The 16484-nt window shown below is 47.8% G+C and overlaps 1 protein-coding gene across 1 annotated transcript in view; it reads left to right on the forward strand.

Annotated features, from left to right (window-relative positions):
* POLB (DNA polymerase beta) overlaps positions 1 to 16484 on the forward strand; it is a 230210-nt gene that overhangs the window by 183653 nt on the left and 30073 nt on the right. The window contains exon 13 of the mRNA XM_069617656.1: positions 4701 to 4840. Coding sequence (XP_069473757.1) covers positions 4701 to 4840 — 140 coding nt within the window. The remainder of the gene's footprint in view (positions 1 to 4700; positions 4841 to 16484) is intronic.

Below are 16484 nucleotides of genomic sequence, written 5' to 3' on the forward strand. Positions count from 1 at the left end.
AACACAGATGCCTTTAAGAGATCTGGAGGAAAGCAAGACTATAGAATAAGGTGAAACAAAAGAACAGAGTTCCCAAATGTTAGAGCCAGTAAGAATGAATGAGGGGGGAAAAGACTCTCCCCTCATTTTGGAGGGAATGAAAAAGGTCCGGAGGTCCAGCAAAGAGTGCTGGGACACTCACTAGGCCAGGGGATTAAGCATAAAACTGATAACCAAGATATTACACAGCATTGCTTTGAAAATGCATTCAATTTCACAGGTAAGTACCAAAATTATAGTTATTGGTTTTGAGTACACTGTGAACCCCTTGTTGGTAGAGGGGAAATGTCAAAGGCAGGTCTGTACCCCCAGAGTCAATTTAGGAGAGTTTCAGAGCAGGTTGAACATTCCATAGGCCACCTGCATAAATGGAGGGAAGTCAGTGATATCCTATGGGTGTGGTTTCCACAGCAAACCACCCCCGGGAAGACCAGAAGAGATCCATAGTTCGATGGACGAACCAGGAACCCAGGCGGAAGAGCAAAAGGACCCCCAATAGAAGTCTGTGGTAAATGAGGTTGACACTAGCCTCCAAAGAAGCTCTATCCAGACTAGGGCGACATGTGAAGGTGAGTATCTCGATTAATTGTCCACCCCAGGACACAAAGGTATATTATTATACTGATGCCAGCAGTTTTGACGAAAACGTCTCTAGCTCACTGTGAAACAATCCGGTAAGTACAGTCTTCAGGATCCGGTGCCCAGGGGATTCCATCTTTTTTTTCACGTAGATGGCCCAGATAACCCAGAAAATTAACAAAGAACCTTCCCCAAGGTGGACCTTAAAGTCTGAAGTGAAGATTTCATTGAGAAACGCGAGGGAACCTGCTGAGATGGCTTCCAGCATCCCTGTGAACCAAGAAGGCAGGCAGCACAGCGAAAAACTGTCCCATGATGAGGACAACTGTTGGATGTGCCCTCAGACATCCTAAGATGAAGATCTGGTGGGGTGGTGACGTCTGAGCACCCTTATCGACACTAGCGACCCATAGCCAAGTGGAAGATCCTGGAGGTAAACGGCACAGAAAGCCTTTCTTTCATGAAAGTCGCAACCCAGCAGATGTGGGGAGGCCTCAAGAGTCTTTGGGAATCAGAATGGACCTCAGAGCCACTGTACCCAGCCGTTCTGGCCAAGTAAGGGCTTTAAATGGCAATAACATTAGGAATGGGGTGGAGAGAGGGGCTCCTTAAGCAGGTCCGCAGACCAGCTTCTTCCAAGCAGCAGAATAAAACCAATAGAGAAGTAGGGCCTTACATTCACTGTAAAATGGAGGCATCCCACTAATCGCTAGAGGGGGCTGGAGGGAAAGGGTCAGATGGCCAACCACACTGCTGGTCAGTAGGACGGCCACTTATCCAAAACCACCCCCATAGGAAGTGAGAGGAAGAGCTCGGGGACTTTGCCTGACCAGAACCAGCTCAAGCCAATGGGGAGGCTGCTCTTGTGGCCTCACAAAGAGCACATGTGGTCGGAATGGCCCTTTTAGATCACACCACCTAGTGGTTGCTCTAAACTACAAAATGTTCATGAGCAGGATTTTTTAAAAATGCACTGGTGCCCTAATTGCTGCCAAAAAGGTACATTGCGCTTCCAGTGTAGTAAAATAAATTTCACCACAGTTGAAGCCAAAACGAAGGTATAGCTACCACCATCCTACTTCAGCCTTAAAGAGGCTTGGGTGTGCCCGCTCTTAGAAAAACCTATGCTAGACCCTGCTCAACCTAATAACTACCAACCCATTACAACCGTCCCATTTCTCCTTAAAATCTTAGATAAGGCTGCCCAAAGGCAGATCCAACTGTACCTTGAAACTAACTCTTATTTTAGGAGTCAGGCTTTCGCAAAGGGCACGCTACTGAAACCGCCTTACTAGACTTTAACCAAATAGGGCAAGCCTGCCTTCCTCCTCCTCCACCTCCTCCTCTTAGACCTCTGAGACGTTCGATTTGGTTGTTCACAACACCCTCACCAACCATCACACACATGCTACGCATTTCTCTAAAAGAGCAGCGACATGGGTCACCTCCTTCCTCAAAGGTAGAGTGATGAATGTGCTCTCCAATATTGTAAATGCAGAGCCCACTATCATTCATTGTGGTGTCCCTCAGAGATCCTGTGCTGCACCCACCCTTTACAATCTTTTTACTAAGCCACTCTTTGATAAACTGAATGCACTTGGGATCACATATACAAACTATGCGGATGATACCCAGGTGCTCCTTCCTCTGACAGGGATCTATCACCAAGACGCTACTACTTTACAGCAAATCTACTCCACCATCCAAGCTTGGATAGCCACCAACGGTCTCTGCCTCAACGAGGACAAGACGGAAATCCTCATTCTTGGTCAAAAGTCTACATTAGCTACTCTCGACTCGCTCTACTCCAACTTCTGTATCGACAATTGTGTTGTCCCAGTCTTATCTTCTGTTAAAACTCTAGGAGTCCACATTGATGCCACACTGTCTATAGATAAGGAAGTCCATGCTATCATCTATGCCTCCGCTCTGAGCACTAAACTTATTAATGCCTCTCCATTGCCAGAGCTACTATAGGAGCCAAATTGGACTATTGCAATGCACTCATGGCTGGCACCTCAAAAAAAACCTAACTAGACTCCAAACCACACAAAATAACGCACTCAGAGCAGCTCTCGGTATACCTAAAAGAGATCACATCACACAAGCAAGAAAGACGTCTCACTGGCTCCCAGTCAAAGACTGCATCACATTCAAAATTCTTACAACCACACACAAATGCATCAACCTCTCAGCACCCTAATACTTATCAGACACACTTTCCAGAACGCACTCTACAAGGCCTACTAGACCATGCTACACTAACCAACTCGGGGTACTGTGCATCAAAAAAGCTAAAGCAGGAGGAATAAGCTTCCCTTATCTTGCCCCTAAGCTATGGAATGCGCTCGGATCCGAAACGTCTCGCTATGCCTTCCGCAAAAATCTAAAGCGGCCCTCTTCAACTAACCATCTACACGCATTATCTGTATATTTCCGTTACTAGCATACCATTTAGTCCTAGCATGCTCGTCTGTCTTTTTGTATGCAACTAAGCCATGATCATTTCCTGTATGTAACTAAGCCATGATCACCCACTGTAACAAGCGACAGGATGCCGCCAGGCTGCTGTGCGCTCAACAAATGTGAATAAATAAATAAAGCCAATGTAGGGTGGTATAATCACACTCGACCCAAAATGGGATGTTTGGGACTGAGCACTTTGGGTTCGACCCAATACCATTTATCTTCAAGTTGGAAGTTGGGTAAAAAGAGTTGCATTGGCAGGGGGACTTCAGGAGAAGACCCTTTGGCCTTGATCCAGACGAAATAAGGGAAAAAGCAAAAGCCTGAGTGGACCCGAAATAGTGGCCCTGGAATCCACAAAAATAGGAAATCTGTTTGCGGCCTTATTGTCAGTCTAATTGTAAGACTTTCGATGGCCTTTGGTTCCAAAGTATTAACCCCTTTTCCTCCCTCTAGGTCAGGGGTAAAAGTGTAAGGTTACAAGCTACTAGCCAGCCATGCAAAATTACTTGCCACCTTAATTATTCACATACATTTACCCAAGAGTCAATTATCACTAGATAATGGCTATTGGAGAGTGCACATTTTTCAGCCCTGCTCTAGGTGCTGTATTTAGTGTATGATGTGCATTTGTATCATGTACCTTATTGTGTACTAAATGTTTAGGAATATTGAGACTATTAAATGTGTTGGAATTTTGGGTCCTGAATACAACTTTGTGAATGTATTATTGTACTGTCTAGGGTTACCTTTTTATTCCCACAATTTAGCTTTGTTTTGTGCCTACCACCGGGTAGTGAACCACACATTTTGTTTGAGTGTGCTGGTTCTTAGCTGACCATTACTGGTTTTGCACACACTGTTACTACTATGTTTAACCCAAGATACTTTTTTCCTAATCATGATTCTATGTGTGCTATTAGAATGGTGTTTATTTTACAGAATACCAATGCAGTGTTTTCCTTGAGTTAACTGTGGGGATTGACTGTACTTCACAGCCAACTTTACTCCCTCCCTTGGGTAAAAACAGACTGCTCTGCCACTGCTAATACTGTAGAGAGGTCTGGTGTTTGAGATGAAGTATTTTGTCAAATACCTATGTGTGGACATATCTTTATTCAAAGTAATACTGCTTCACCCTGTATTGTTTACCTCCTTCCCATCTTAAGAGCTAGCCTTGATCACACAACACCTGAAATCACTGGGTGGGCCAAGGAATCCATCTGATAGCCTGTTTGCCTAGCTTTGTTGAGAAAGTAGCACTATTAATCCTAGGACTAGAGGGGTGGGGGTAATTTCTCGTAACAATAGCAAAAACAGTAATCGCAGAATTAGCAGAGTCCTTACATTGGCAGAGGGGAGTGGCTCGAGAATTACTAGACTGGTTGATAATGAGCAGGAGGAGTTTTGGGAGTGAAGCCCTTTATTGTAGATTTGTTGAAGTGAGACAGTCATTGCCTTGATGTTGGGGCAGGTTGGAGTTTGATTGAGGAACAGTGAGTTGGTGCCCTTTCTGCAAATGTTTGATGCCCTTATGTGAGGGGCACTTGGATGTTCTGCCAGAGTTAATGCTCTTACATTGTTTTGAGATGTTTTATGGTGTTCTCCTTTCATAGGTTGATTCCCAAGGATCAGTATTACTGTGGAGTGCTCTACTTTACTGGCAGTGATATTTTCAATAAGAATATGAGAACTCATGCCTTGGAGAAAGGATTTACACTCAACGAGTACACTATCCGTCCTCTAGGAGTAACTGGTGAGTATTGTATGTCATCCACTCTTTGGAGTCAACAAGCAATTCTTAATTTCTCTTTACCGTCAACGTAGTAATATTGTGTTTTACTCATTTGCTTCATATCCATTTGACTTCTTTCACCTTTACGAATGGGCCATAGCCTTGTATTTTAGCAGCAGAAAAGAGGCCACAGGGCAAGTGTACCCCATTTCACACCTGTGTTGCTGACATTTCCTTTCATCTGGGCCTCCCTTTTTTCTCTTCCTTACAAGAAAGGTGCACATTACCTGCTCTTTTCTCTGAGAAGCACTCCTTGTGTAAGCATGGTTTACATTTTTCAGGGACCGTTTTATCTTGCCTTCTGCTTTAAATTAAACACTTTCTCAGCTCTTTGTGCGAAGGCTGGAAAAAACATGGTTTTGTAGGACTGGTGACTTTGTAGGAGGTGGGGGGTTCAGGTATGTGAATGATTTCTAAAGGCGCTGCATGTGGTTTGTAGGTCGTAGTCACCCAAAATCACATGTGTAGGGCTCAGATTTCTTTTTTTATGGTTGACTATCAGAAGCTGTCGTAACAAGTAGGAATGGCTCCAAGGTCCCTTCGGAATGTCCAGGACACAGACTGCAAACTAAAAGTGATCCTATACAGTCAAAGACTCCAACCTAAGGCAACCATTCCTTTACAGGTCACCACAGAGATCGGGTGTAATGCCTATGAGCTCCAGAGCATGTTGTCGCGCAAGCAGCTCTACTAGGATATTGCAGCCTCACTCTGGGCTAATCTCCATCCCTGCCTTTTTCATGTGCCTTAATGTCAGAACTCTTGGACTAATTCTGGGATTTGCCTTTTTTTTTCTTTTTTTTTGGTGGGGTATTTACAAGGCAGTTCTCCCCAGAAGAATCCAGGGCATTACAAAAAAATATACCAGATGTACAAGATATCAGAGACCTACTGAGGGAAATTGGGTTAGTGTGGCAGAAATGTAGACTACTATCTCAGAGTTGAAAGGAACGATTGAGAAGGTAGAAGACCTAGTGGAGGCCTTGGAGAACAATCCGTTATCCACTGATCTGTTACGTACAAAAAGAGGCTAGCCTGCATGGACAAGCAAAACTTCTAAAGAGGTCCTGCTTAAGCTAGACAATGTGGAGAACCAAGAAAGGAGATGCACTTGCATATTTTTGGGGTCCCGGGAACATCAAATGAAACTCTGGCGCAATTGGAAAGGGAAGTGGCTAGCCTGTTTAAAGGGGGAAAGGTTAGACATTTGGACATGACCGAGCAAACAAACAAAAGCTGTACGAATGATTCTGGTACATTGCCATGAGCTCAAAGATGAGGAAAGCATTTTAATAAGCGCCAGGGAGCCTGGCCCCTTTGAGAATACATGTAATAGGATTGTTATTCTCTGTGATCTGTACCCACTAACCCTAAGTGAGAGGAGTGAATGTACGCTGTTCACAACGTAGCTCCATCAGAAGCAAATAAAATTCAGCTGGGCATATCCACTCGATGTAGGTTGTGAGATTGGTGAAGGGAAATATGTGCTGTCGCAACTGGCAGAGATTCAGAGGTTAACAAACTTGTAATCACAGAGGTTGAAGAGGGATCAGAAGAGAAATCGGAAGGCGCGGCTAAGCAACACCTGATGGCAGAAAGGAGGTCAGCCGGTAAAAAAAATACTGGGCTCCAGAAAATGTATAAAGCTGACCAACCCTGTTGTTAAGAAGAACAGAAGAAGCTGTTATCGCTTATCTTGCCGCTGCAATATGGCGGTAGGTCCCAGGGTATTGGCGGTTTACAGCCATGCAAGGTCGCAGCACATAGTGGGATGACTTGTTTTTCAGGTAGTCTTACGGCTGGTTGGTCTCACCTGCCAAAGCGAAGGAGTCGTTCTCTTCAGAGCTCCTCCGTCGACTAAAAATAGTCGGGACAGCACTGGTCTCTTTGCGGTTGCTGAAAGGGGCTGCAGGTGTCTCTGGTCGTCCTATTCGGTTCTTTTGTTCCAGTGGTCAACATGCCTTTTGCTTCAGGATCCTCACCTTTTATCAGGAACCCACACTCATCCTCTGCAAACTCTCCCTGCAGTTTACAGAAAGGACAGGTAGCTGTCCAATCAGGAAAGCCAGCCCCCAGTAGGAACTGGTTTCTGTCAGGCACACCAGAAGACAAAGGACAGCAGAGGTTTGAGATCCTCCCCCGTTTCCTGTCCTCACAGACACACTGGAGCCTCGGAGGGCTTCACAAAGGATTCCAGCCAAAGACCAAAGTTGAACAGGACCTCCCCTGCACAGGTTGGCAGAAGAACCAAGGAAAGACCAGCACACAAACCATGCAGATAAAAGAAAGAAGCATTCATTTTGGGACAATGGTAACCCTTCTGTGCATAACTGCAGCTGTGAAGACAGCCTGAGAGTAAATATTGCACACAATTTGGTAGAAGACGTCCACTGCCGCCAGCCATAAGTGTAAGGCTGTAATTGTAACATAAATGTTACTTAAAGGAGCAGAGAGAAAGGGGATACAAAGTAACCCCTCAGCACACCACATATGGTGGTGTGTGCTGATCTCACAAAAGGAAAAAGTAAGAAGGATAAAAAGTATCCCTCTAACCTTGAAACAGTAGTTCTTAAGGAAAATAAAAGAATATAAAAAGGAAAGCCCAAAGGGCTCCTGGCAACACTACACAAAAGGTGCTGTGTGCTGCAAAAGTGAAACACGGATGCCTTTTAAAAAGTATGGAGGAAAGCAAGACTTCCTAAAGCAAAGAAAAAAACAGAATGAAGAGGGTTCCCATGGTCGGAGCAAAAGGGAGGGGGGGGCTCCCCTCATTCAGGAGAACAAGAAAAAGGTCCAGAGGTTCAGCAAAAAGTGCTGAGGGTCTAACAGGTAGAGGGAACTTGACATAAAAATGAAGTCTTCCTAACAATACTGTTATTAAAGTTGTGGTATGGTATGGTATGGTATGGTATGGTGAGGTGATGTGGGGGAGAGGGGTTTTGAGGAGGTTTGTTCGTCTTAGGAGGAAGGAAAGTAACCAACCGGGGTGCTGAGGGGTGCTGAGGAGGGTTTCAGTGCAACTTGTTGAATTGGACTGGGTGAAACATGGGCACCTGTAGGTAGGAGGGCAAATGACCAACATGGAGTACTTAGGTGAGGGAAGGGTGGGGTTGGGGGTAATCGATTTGGGGGAGGTGAGAGGGGCTTAGGAGGAGAGGGCAGTGAAAAGGGCCTGCCAGTCTCGAGATACTGCAATAGTATGGACCACCATACTATCACCGTACAGAGTTCGCGCTCTGAAACACTTGTGTACGATGGCAATATAAATAAAATATCATTTCATTTCATCCTTAAGGTGGTCCAGCAGTTGGGAATGAAGGGTGTGGAAGAGGGGAATTGGGGTGGAAATTAGGTGATGGGATAGTCCGGTATAGCATGCTATTGAGGGTAGTGGTAAAATATTAACTGGCTGTAATTCCAAGGGGTTGCATACACACCAAAAGAGACTCCGGTGCAGCACAGAAACAGCTACCATCAAGGTGATCGACAATGCCCTTAAAATCCTCGAGGATGATGGCCACCAAGGGACACACAGATGGAAGTTGCCTGATAGCGCTCCTCTGTCACCCAGGCACCCTTGCAGCGCAAGTTCCCCCACCAATGGCCTCTGTGGTGAGTTGAGGACCCTGGGGCTGGACCAAGGACCCCGCGGGCATCAGTGGTCCCAAATTCTGAAAGAAAATGGTGCACCCCTAGTGGCGATACAGCATCCACGGGGAATGCACCGGTATTCGGACGCAAGGACAGTGGTAGAGGTTAGAGCTGAGTCGATGCGGCGGCAGGGCTGTCGTTCCCCCTCCACCCTCCTATAGGGGCACCATATGACTTAAGAGGGATGTGGGGCCACCATCGCAACAGAGTGATCGGGCCCCGAGAGTGAGAGCCAGAGGCTCGTCCCTTACTGGCAGTGTCAGATAAAGGTTGGTGCGAACTGTGCCTCCGCCGACCGAGAAGGCCTGGAACGGCATCCATATACGGGGGTGGGAAGGGGTGGGGGGGCCGCAGTGAGTGAGGAGCGCAAGCCCCGGTGCCCTGGAGACACAGGAAGGGTGAGGGTCCACAGTTTTGGTGCGTGTGCCCCCCTCCTGGACCCAGAACTGAGGGCCCAGTGATAGAAAGCTGGAAGAAGTGGGTGGGGTCTGAGGCCTGGGAGCGCGGCCCTTCCGGCTTCCCATGAACAAGGGAGTTCCTGCTCCTGCAAGCAGTCTACGGGGGTGCAGGACTGCAGATTGTTTCCCAGGGCCCCTGAGGCCTGGAGGAGAGGTAAGGGCCCCCAGTCCTAGGGAGTGTGCCCGCCACCCCTGACCCGTCCTTGGGGCCCGGGGACTTATCTTGTGAAGGAAGCTGGGGAAGACAATTGAGGGACGGAGCTGCAGCTCCTGCAGGCAGACAGCCTGGGGTGCTGTGAGGTAAGAGGCAAAGACTCTACAACGAGGAGAGGAGGGAGGTAAGGGTGAGGGCCTGTGCCCAGGTGCCTGGTTACTCAGGAGTCAGGAGCCAATGAGAGAGCTGCGATGGTGTGCGCGATGCCTGGATAGAAGGGCCAAGCGTAAATTGATCTCATCTGGTCGCATTAGGAAGGCCAACTCAGCAAGTTTTCCCAATTTGAGAGCGGCGACACGGTTGACTGGGGTGGGGAGAGGGGAACAATTGTTGGCTCCTGGGGACTGGGCCACTAACTGGAGGTTCAAGAGCAGGGACCCCTGGTGTGGGTGACCGAGGCACAGCCTGGGCCCGGAGTTGAATAGTGGGGCCTGGAGAATAGCGTTAATAGCGTTAAGGAATTCTTCTTCATCAATGACACGAGTGAAGTGGGAAGGGGGATGGTGTGGGACGCAGCTAAGGCTACATGGAGAGGTTTGCTGATCAGGGATGGGGCCCGCAAGAAGAGGGTTTGTACACTAAGGGAGAAAGGACTTGGAGACAGAATAGGTACTCTTGAGAGGTGTGCTCTGTCCGCTACGCGGAAAGGGAGCACCATATTCAGGAAGCAAGGGGTCTGACGGAAGAACTGAAATTGCTGGAGATGGGGAAGGTGCTTCGTAACCTGCAATTCCAAAAAAAAACAATCATATGAGAAGGGGATAAGACGGATGCACTCCTTGCCACGGGGACAAAGGGCAGAAAGATGGGCACAGAGGACCAGGGGCGGGGGTTGGTGCTAGTGAGAGTACAGCGGAAGGGATCCAGGAGACGTTTGCCTCGTTTTAGGAGGACCTATATAGAAGTGAAGGGATGGGCCACTAGTGGAGAGATTAACGCATACCTTGAGGGGACCCCCTGCCATCCTTGTCTGGGGTTGACTCTGGGATCATGGACGTCCCATTCACGGGTGAGGAAATCCAGAATGCCATTAGACGCCTCCGGCTTGGAAAAACGCTTGGCGAGGATGGTTTCGCACCAGGCTTTTAGAAAACCTTCTTGCGTTCCCTTTCTGACTCTGCTCTTCAATGATATCCTCGGTACGGGGAGAGCTCCTGGCTCTTTCGCCCAGGCCCTTATCTCAGTGATACCAAAGGAAGGCAGGGATCCCAGATCATGCGGTTCATACCGCCCAATCTCACTCCTTAAAATAGATGCCAAGATTTACGCCAGGGTCCCGGCAGTGAGATTGGAGGGCATTTGCCGAGTCTTGTAAACTCAGATCAGGAGGGGTTTGTCGTTGGGAACCAGGGAGTGGATATTGTGAGGAAATCACTCCACTTGATAAATGAGGCCCAGGCAATGCAGGGTGACTCCCACACTTCTTTGCGTGGATGCAGAAAAGGCCTTCGACAGGGTTGGTCCTTACCGGAATGGGGTTGGGCAAGAGAATTGTAAAAGGTATTATGGCAGAGGTCTTCAAACTGTGGGGCACGGCCGCATCCCAGGGGGGGGGCGAAAGCCCAGCATGAAATATTTCTTTTTTTTTTTTTTTTAAATAAAGATTGGAGGATATGGGCAGGGGCTACTTACATGGTTGGACTGGACCATAAAACTGTCTCGGGCACCAATGAAAAAGTGGCCCGCAGTTGCAAATGGATATTCATTCCTTTAGGCACAGACTGTTTGAATTGTATCTAGGGGGGTGCTTTTTGTCAAAATATAAGCGAATTGTGATATTTAAAGACTGTTTATTCAGCAACAATGGTCAAAACTACTAGCTGCCTAGTGAAGTAACTCATCAAACTGGCCCACGCTGGCCAAAAAAAGTGCCTCATTTTGACTGGCCTACACTAGCATTTTGCATTTTTGGTACAGGCATTCCCCTATAGGCCAGTCCGAGCCTGGCAGCTCATCCATAATGGGCGAGGGGGCGTCCACCCAGTGGCCCCCTCATCCATTAAGGAGGAGCCGAGGAGCCAGCCCAGTGAAACTCCCTCAGCTGCTTTTTCCAGCTGAGGGAGTGCTCCTGGGCTGGCTGAACTATCAAAGGGAAACACTATTTCCCTTTGCAGCTCAGTTGCCCAGCCGCACATGCTCACTGAGCCATGCAAGGCTGCGGGTGTTTTGCTTTGCCAGCCTTGCATAGCTCATTGGATATGCTGGCTTGGGCACTGCATGTCTGTCTGTGCGAGGAGTAGCTCCTGCGCCTCTTCGCACATATGGACAGAGCAACCTGGAGTGGGGCATTTCAGCACACGCACGCAGGTCCCTGCAGAAGGTACGTTTATGTTCATTTATTTTTTATTTAAATATGTGTATGGATTCTAGTATACTTGTGTTATGAGTGCGTGTATGGGGATGGGTGCTTGTGTGAATGATGGGTGTGCGTGTGTTTGTTTTTGTCCATTGAGCTGATTTTGGCGAGTGGGGGGGGGGGAGTTGGGTTGTACAACAAAGGCGTTTTAAAAATGCCTTTGTTGCACAATCCCCCTACCCACCTGCCAAAATCAGCTCTCCTTCTGAGGCGCTGTGGAGCCCAGGGGACAGGGATGGTATTTTTTTAAATCTATCATAGATGTCCAATCAAAAATACTATGCTTTTCCCCTTGCCCCCCCAGCGCCAATTGCAAACTGTTTGGATTTTACCCATTTTGTTTTTTAAGTATGCTCTAAAATGCAACATTTGAACCCATTATTTTAAAAAAATTCAAGGGAGAAAACCCCCCAAACCACCCTTGATTGGTTCGGGCTCCCTCGCTGCGCTCAGCCGCTCTGGCATTTTTGTGGGAAATATTTATACTCCTCCAATTAAAAAATTCACCAGCTCCCACTGGCCCTCGGACGCTGTTGAAACTGGATGGGGGAAGCCCAGGGACTGTGATGGGAGCAGGATGGGCGGGGGAACTGGGATAGTAGAGCCCAGGGTCTGGGATGGGGTGGGTAGAGCCCAGGGACTGCCTAGGAGTTGGATGAGGGAGCCCAGCGACTATACTGGGTGCGGTGACGGCGCACAATAGTTCAAAGCCATTTCTACAAACTGTCCATTTGGCATTTTTGGGGGGCCCGTCCTGCCCAAATTTTGCTCCTGGGGGGCTCGGTGCCAAAATGTTTGAAGACCACTGTAGTATGGCAATATACTCCTCCCTAAGGGCATGTGTAGTGGTGAATGGGGGATACTCTAGGTGGTTTTATTTGGGGAGTGGTACGAGGCAAGGTTGCCTGCTTTCCCCCGCTCTCTTCGTGCTTTCGCTGGAGCCCCTGGCCCAGAGACTAAGACAGGACCATGAATTGAGGGCTTCACCGTGGGAGGTAGGACCTACAAGTTGGGTCTCTATGCTGATGATACGCTACTACACGTGGTGAACCCTTACCTCGGTCCCAGCGGCAGTTGACATTCTCGAAGGATACAGCCGAATGGCAGAGTTCAAAATAAATACAGGCAAGTGAGTCCTCTTCCCCCTAGATAAAAGCTGGGATGGTGATGGGGGAGGTTTGCTCCCCTGGGCATGAAGGTAACCTTGGGAACACTGGGGTATTTGGGCATTAACGTCACAAGAGAGTTGAAGGGCCTATATGAGGCAAACTTCCCCCTCTGACATCGAAAGTGGAGAAAGATCTTGCGATTGACCATATCCTCGATCGGTAGGCTGAACACATTTAAAATCGTGGTACTCCCCAAGTTCTTGTATGTTTTTCAAATGCTCCGATACAGATCCCTGATGCCATCTTTAGAACAATCAAGGGTACACTCACATGATTCCTCTGGCAGGGAGAGCAACCAAGGGTCTCCAGTGTGACACTGTGGAGGGAGGGCAGGTTTATTACGCTACAGGAATTAGAGGTGAACCTGGGGTTGGGCAGGCTCTATGTCTTTTCATACCTACAGTTGAAGTTTTTTTTTTTTTTTGAGTAAGGTCTAGAGAGAGAAAATCCAGAGAGAACTCACACCATTTGAGAAAATTCTAGATACCGCCACAGGCTCACAGGGACTGATTGGGGCTCTATACCGGGCCCTGGTGGTCACGAGAAGGGAGTGGCAGTATGACCCGGTCAGATTAGCCAAAATGTTCCAGAGCGCGAGCCCTATCTGCTGGCATGAGTGTGGTCTAAGGGTTGACTATTGGCATATGTGGTAGGGGTGTGCAGTGGTCCAGTCCTACTGGGTTGAAATCCTTAGCTGGATCAGGGACCTGGAAGGTATCACGAGATGTAAAACACTGATCCTGGTTCTGTTTGGGCTAGTGGAGCATGAAGGGGAGTATATACGATTACCGAAAAATGGTGCACAGCTTACTTCTGGTGGGAAGGGCATGCCTGGCCATGCAGTGGAAGAGAGAGCTATCCCTGTCTAAGAAAGAATGGGTTAATACGGCTAAGAACCTATATATGGTGGAACACCTGATGTCAATGATACCCGGTGATGCAGGGTCAGTGCAAACGGAATGGACAGGCTTCTGTGAAAAGCACATGCAATAGATGGGCCCAGTGATTTTGCTGCATACTCGGGGAGGTGGCTAGGACCTCTCAACACCTCAATTGAAGGATCACCATGCACACAATGAAATCTACGCCAATCAAAGAGATTGTAGACCCACCTCAACAAATGTTACGCAGTTTAAGTGAACATGCTAGAGCGGTTTATTGTTAAGTGGGCCGGGGAGGAGGCCGGGGGGAGACCAAGTGTGTCTAATGTTGTGCATTGTCAGACATGTTCCGACGATCTTAGTGTTGTAAGACTCTTAATTTCTTTTTTTTTTCTTGAAAATTCAATAAAAACAAAAGTTAAAAAAAATAAAGAAATCCTCGAGGATGGTGATCCTGGTCTCCTAGTACTCCTTGACCTCTCAGCAGTATTTGAAACAGTAGACCCTCAGACACTCACCGACAACCGGCATTGCCACATGGAGGATCAGCGAGATCGTCCTCAGCTGGTTCAAATCCTACCTTGCGAATTGTCAACAGTTTATATAAATGGATTCTTCCAGATCATCAACTCTACCCATCACCTGTGAAGTCCTTCAAGGATCCATCCTGTCCCCCCGCCGTTCTGAACCCACACCCCCTTGCTCCACACAACACAACATCCACATTCACCAATACGAAGATGACCCGCAGATCTACCTCAATATATCCTCCATCGAAGACATCCATAGGCTCAAGGCCTGCCTCACATTGACCCAGTCATGGATGTCCAGTGCTTACCTGAAGCTCAACCCCTCCAAGACTGAATTCCTACTACTTATCAAAAACACAGAACACCCTGACATCCAGACGTGGCTCACTGCAATGAACCTCAAGGGGCCCCCCCCGGCCCCCCAGGTCGTCACCTGTGCCAAGTCCCTTGGGTACAACATCCACCGTCACCTCACCTTCAACAGCACACGGCAAGGAAGACGCAAACAGCCTGGTACCAACTTTCTCTCCTGCAGAAAATCAAGCCCTTCATCCCAGAAACAACTTCTTATCTGCTGTCCAAGCCTTGGTCTTCTCCCACCCAGGTGATGACAATGCCCTTTTGGAAGGCCTTCCTGTGACTACCCTGGCACCCCTGAAATGTGATCTGCATGCTGCAGCAAGACTCATTAAAAGACTCCACAAATTCAACATCACCCCAACCCTCATCGAACTACAGTAGCTCCCACTGAAAGCCTGTATCATCTTTAAATCCTGTTGCATCATCTACAAGGATGTCATCCTGAAGTCCCCAATCTACCTCACTGAGAACCCCAGCTTCTCCGGAGGCCTGCTAGCCACCAGAAGTGAGGAAATGTGCAGACTTGAATTGCGATGGTGCAGAAGAAAGGAACCAGAAGACAGCCCTTCTCTGTCTACGCTCCAAGACTCTGGAACTTCCTCCCCATCAACCTCACACTTGCCTCATCACTTCTACAGTTCAGGAAAGAGCTCAAGACCTTCCTCTTCACCTAGGTCCACACACCTTGCACTCCCCTCCCTACCTGAGACTCTGTGATCTGCTCCCCACTGCCCCTCATTCTGTTGCTTGTAGATCCATTGCTGTCAATTGCCTCCCGTTAGCTCCCTGCTCCTTTTTGTATGCGTTTCCCTCACTGTGACCTGTGATTGTAAAGCACTCTGCTGCTTCCCAAAGCTAGATCCATGCTCATTAATTACCCTAATAATCTTTGTAAGCAGTTAGGCAAGATTGTATGCAGTACCCTTTAGGTGCACTACAGCAACCCTGACCTCCTGGCAATAGGAACCCAACCTTTGGTATAAGTCTGTACTACACAGGTTGGTAGCGTGTTGAGCAGCCAGGCTTATCTCAAGAGGGGTCAATGTGAGCTGTAGGGGAGTTACACACAGATTCACAGTGACAAGTATTCAAATAAACACTGAATAAACAATTATTAATGTATCAGTCAGTTAGAATAAGCCGCCTTCAGAAGGGAGCAATATAAAATCAACACACGTATACACTCCAAAACTACACACTCTTAGTTTCTAAATCAGTGAAGACCCTTTTGGGATGGGCCACAGTCACAACCTACACCCTAAGGTGACTTCAATAGCTAGGGTGCTGAGGACATTAATATCGTAATTGTTGCATTTAGAACATTATTAGGAATTAGTCAAAGGAAAAGGTTATTAGAACAAACCGAGATCACAAATATTCTTAAGCAGGCAAATACTTTTGGATCCCCTAAGAAGAGCCATTCAGTATAACAGGTTAGGCCAAAGTCAATGGGCAAAGTCTATATGGGCTGAAGTACTTCTGGTAGGTAAGTAGAAAAGTCTTTGCACAATATTTTAGAAGTCTTTGAAGAAAGGAAGAATCAATGTAAGGCCACAAGCTGTTGAGGCTTGTGAGTAGTAGAAAATGCAGGCAACTCTACAATAAGAGGTACATTCTCTTAGACTTGCAGTACCTTTTGGATTGAAGAAAAAGTGCAGGAGAGGACTCCTGTTCCTGTGCAGCTCTGCAGATCTCACTGTTCCTGGGCCTCAGTCGCGGGGACAAGAGGGAGGACTTCTGGGGACTCCTGCACTGCAACGGGACGGTCCCCGCTCGTAACCAGCAATCTTCAAACAAGTGGCACTTCGGTGTTTCAGCGCCTCGCGACTACCGCAAATGGCAACATCGTGGTTTCTGGCTGTCGAGATTGACTTTCCTTGCTTCTGATGTCCCACGCTCTGACGGGGCTGAGGCTCGGTCAGTCCTGTTTCCTGGGAGTCCAGAGGATCTTCCTGGAGCTCTTGGCCAACTTAAAAGCAATGCACA

Source organism: Ambystoma mexicanum, chromosome 10 (genome assembly GCF_040938575.1).
Source record: "Ambystoma mexicanum isolate Mex_15411 chromosome 10, UKY_AmexF1_1, whole genome shotgun sequence".
Lineage (NCBI taxonomy): Eukaryota > Metazoa > Chordata > Amphibia > Caudata > Ambystomatidae > Ambystoma > Ambystoma mexicanum.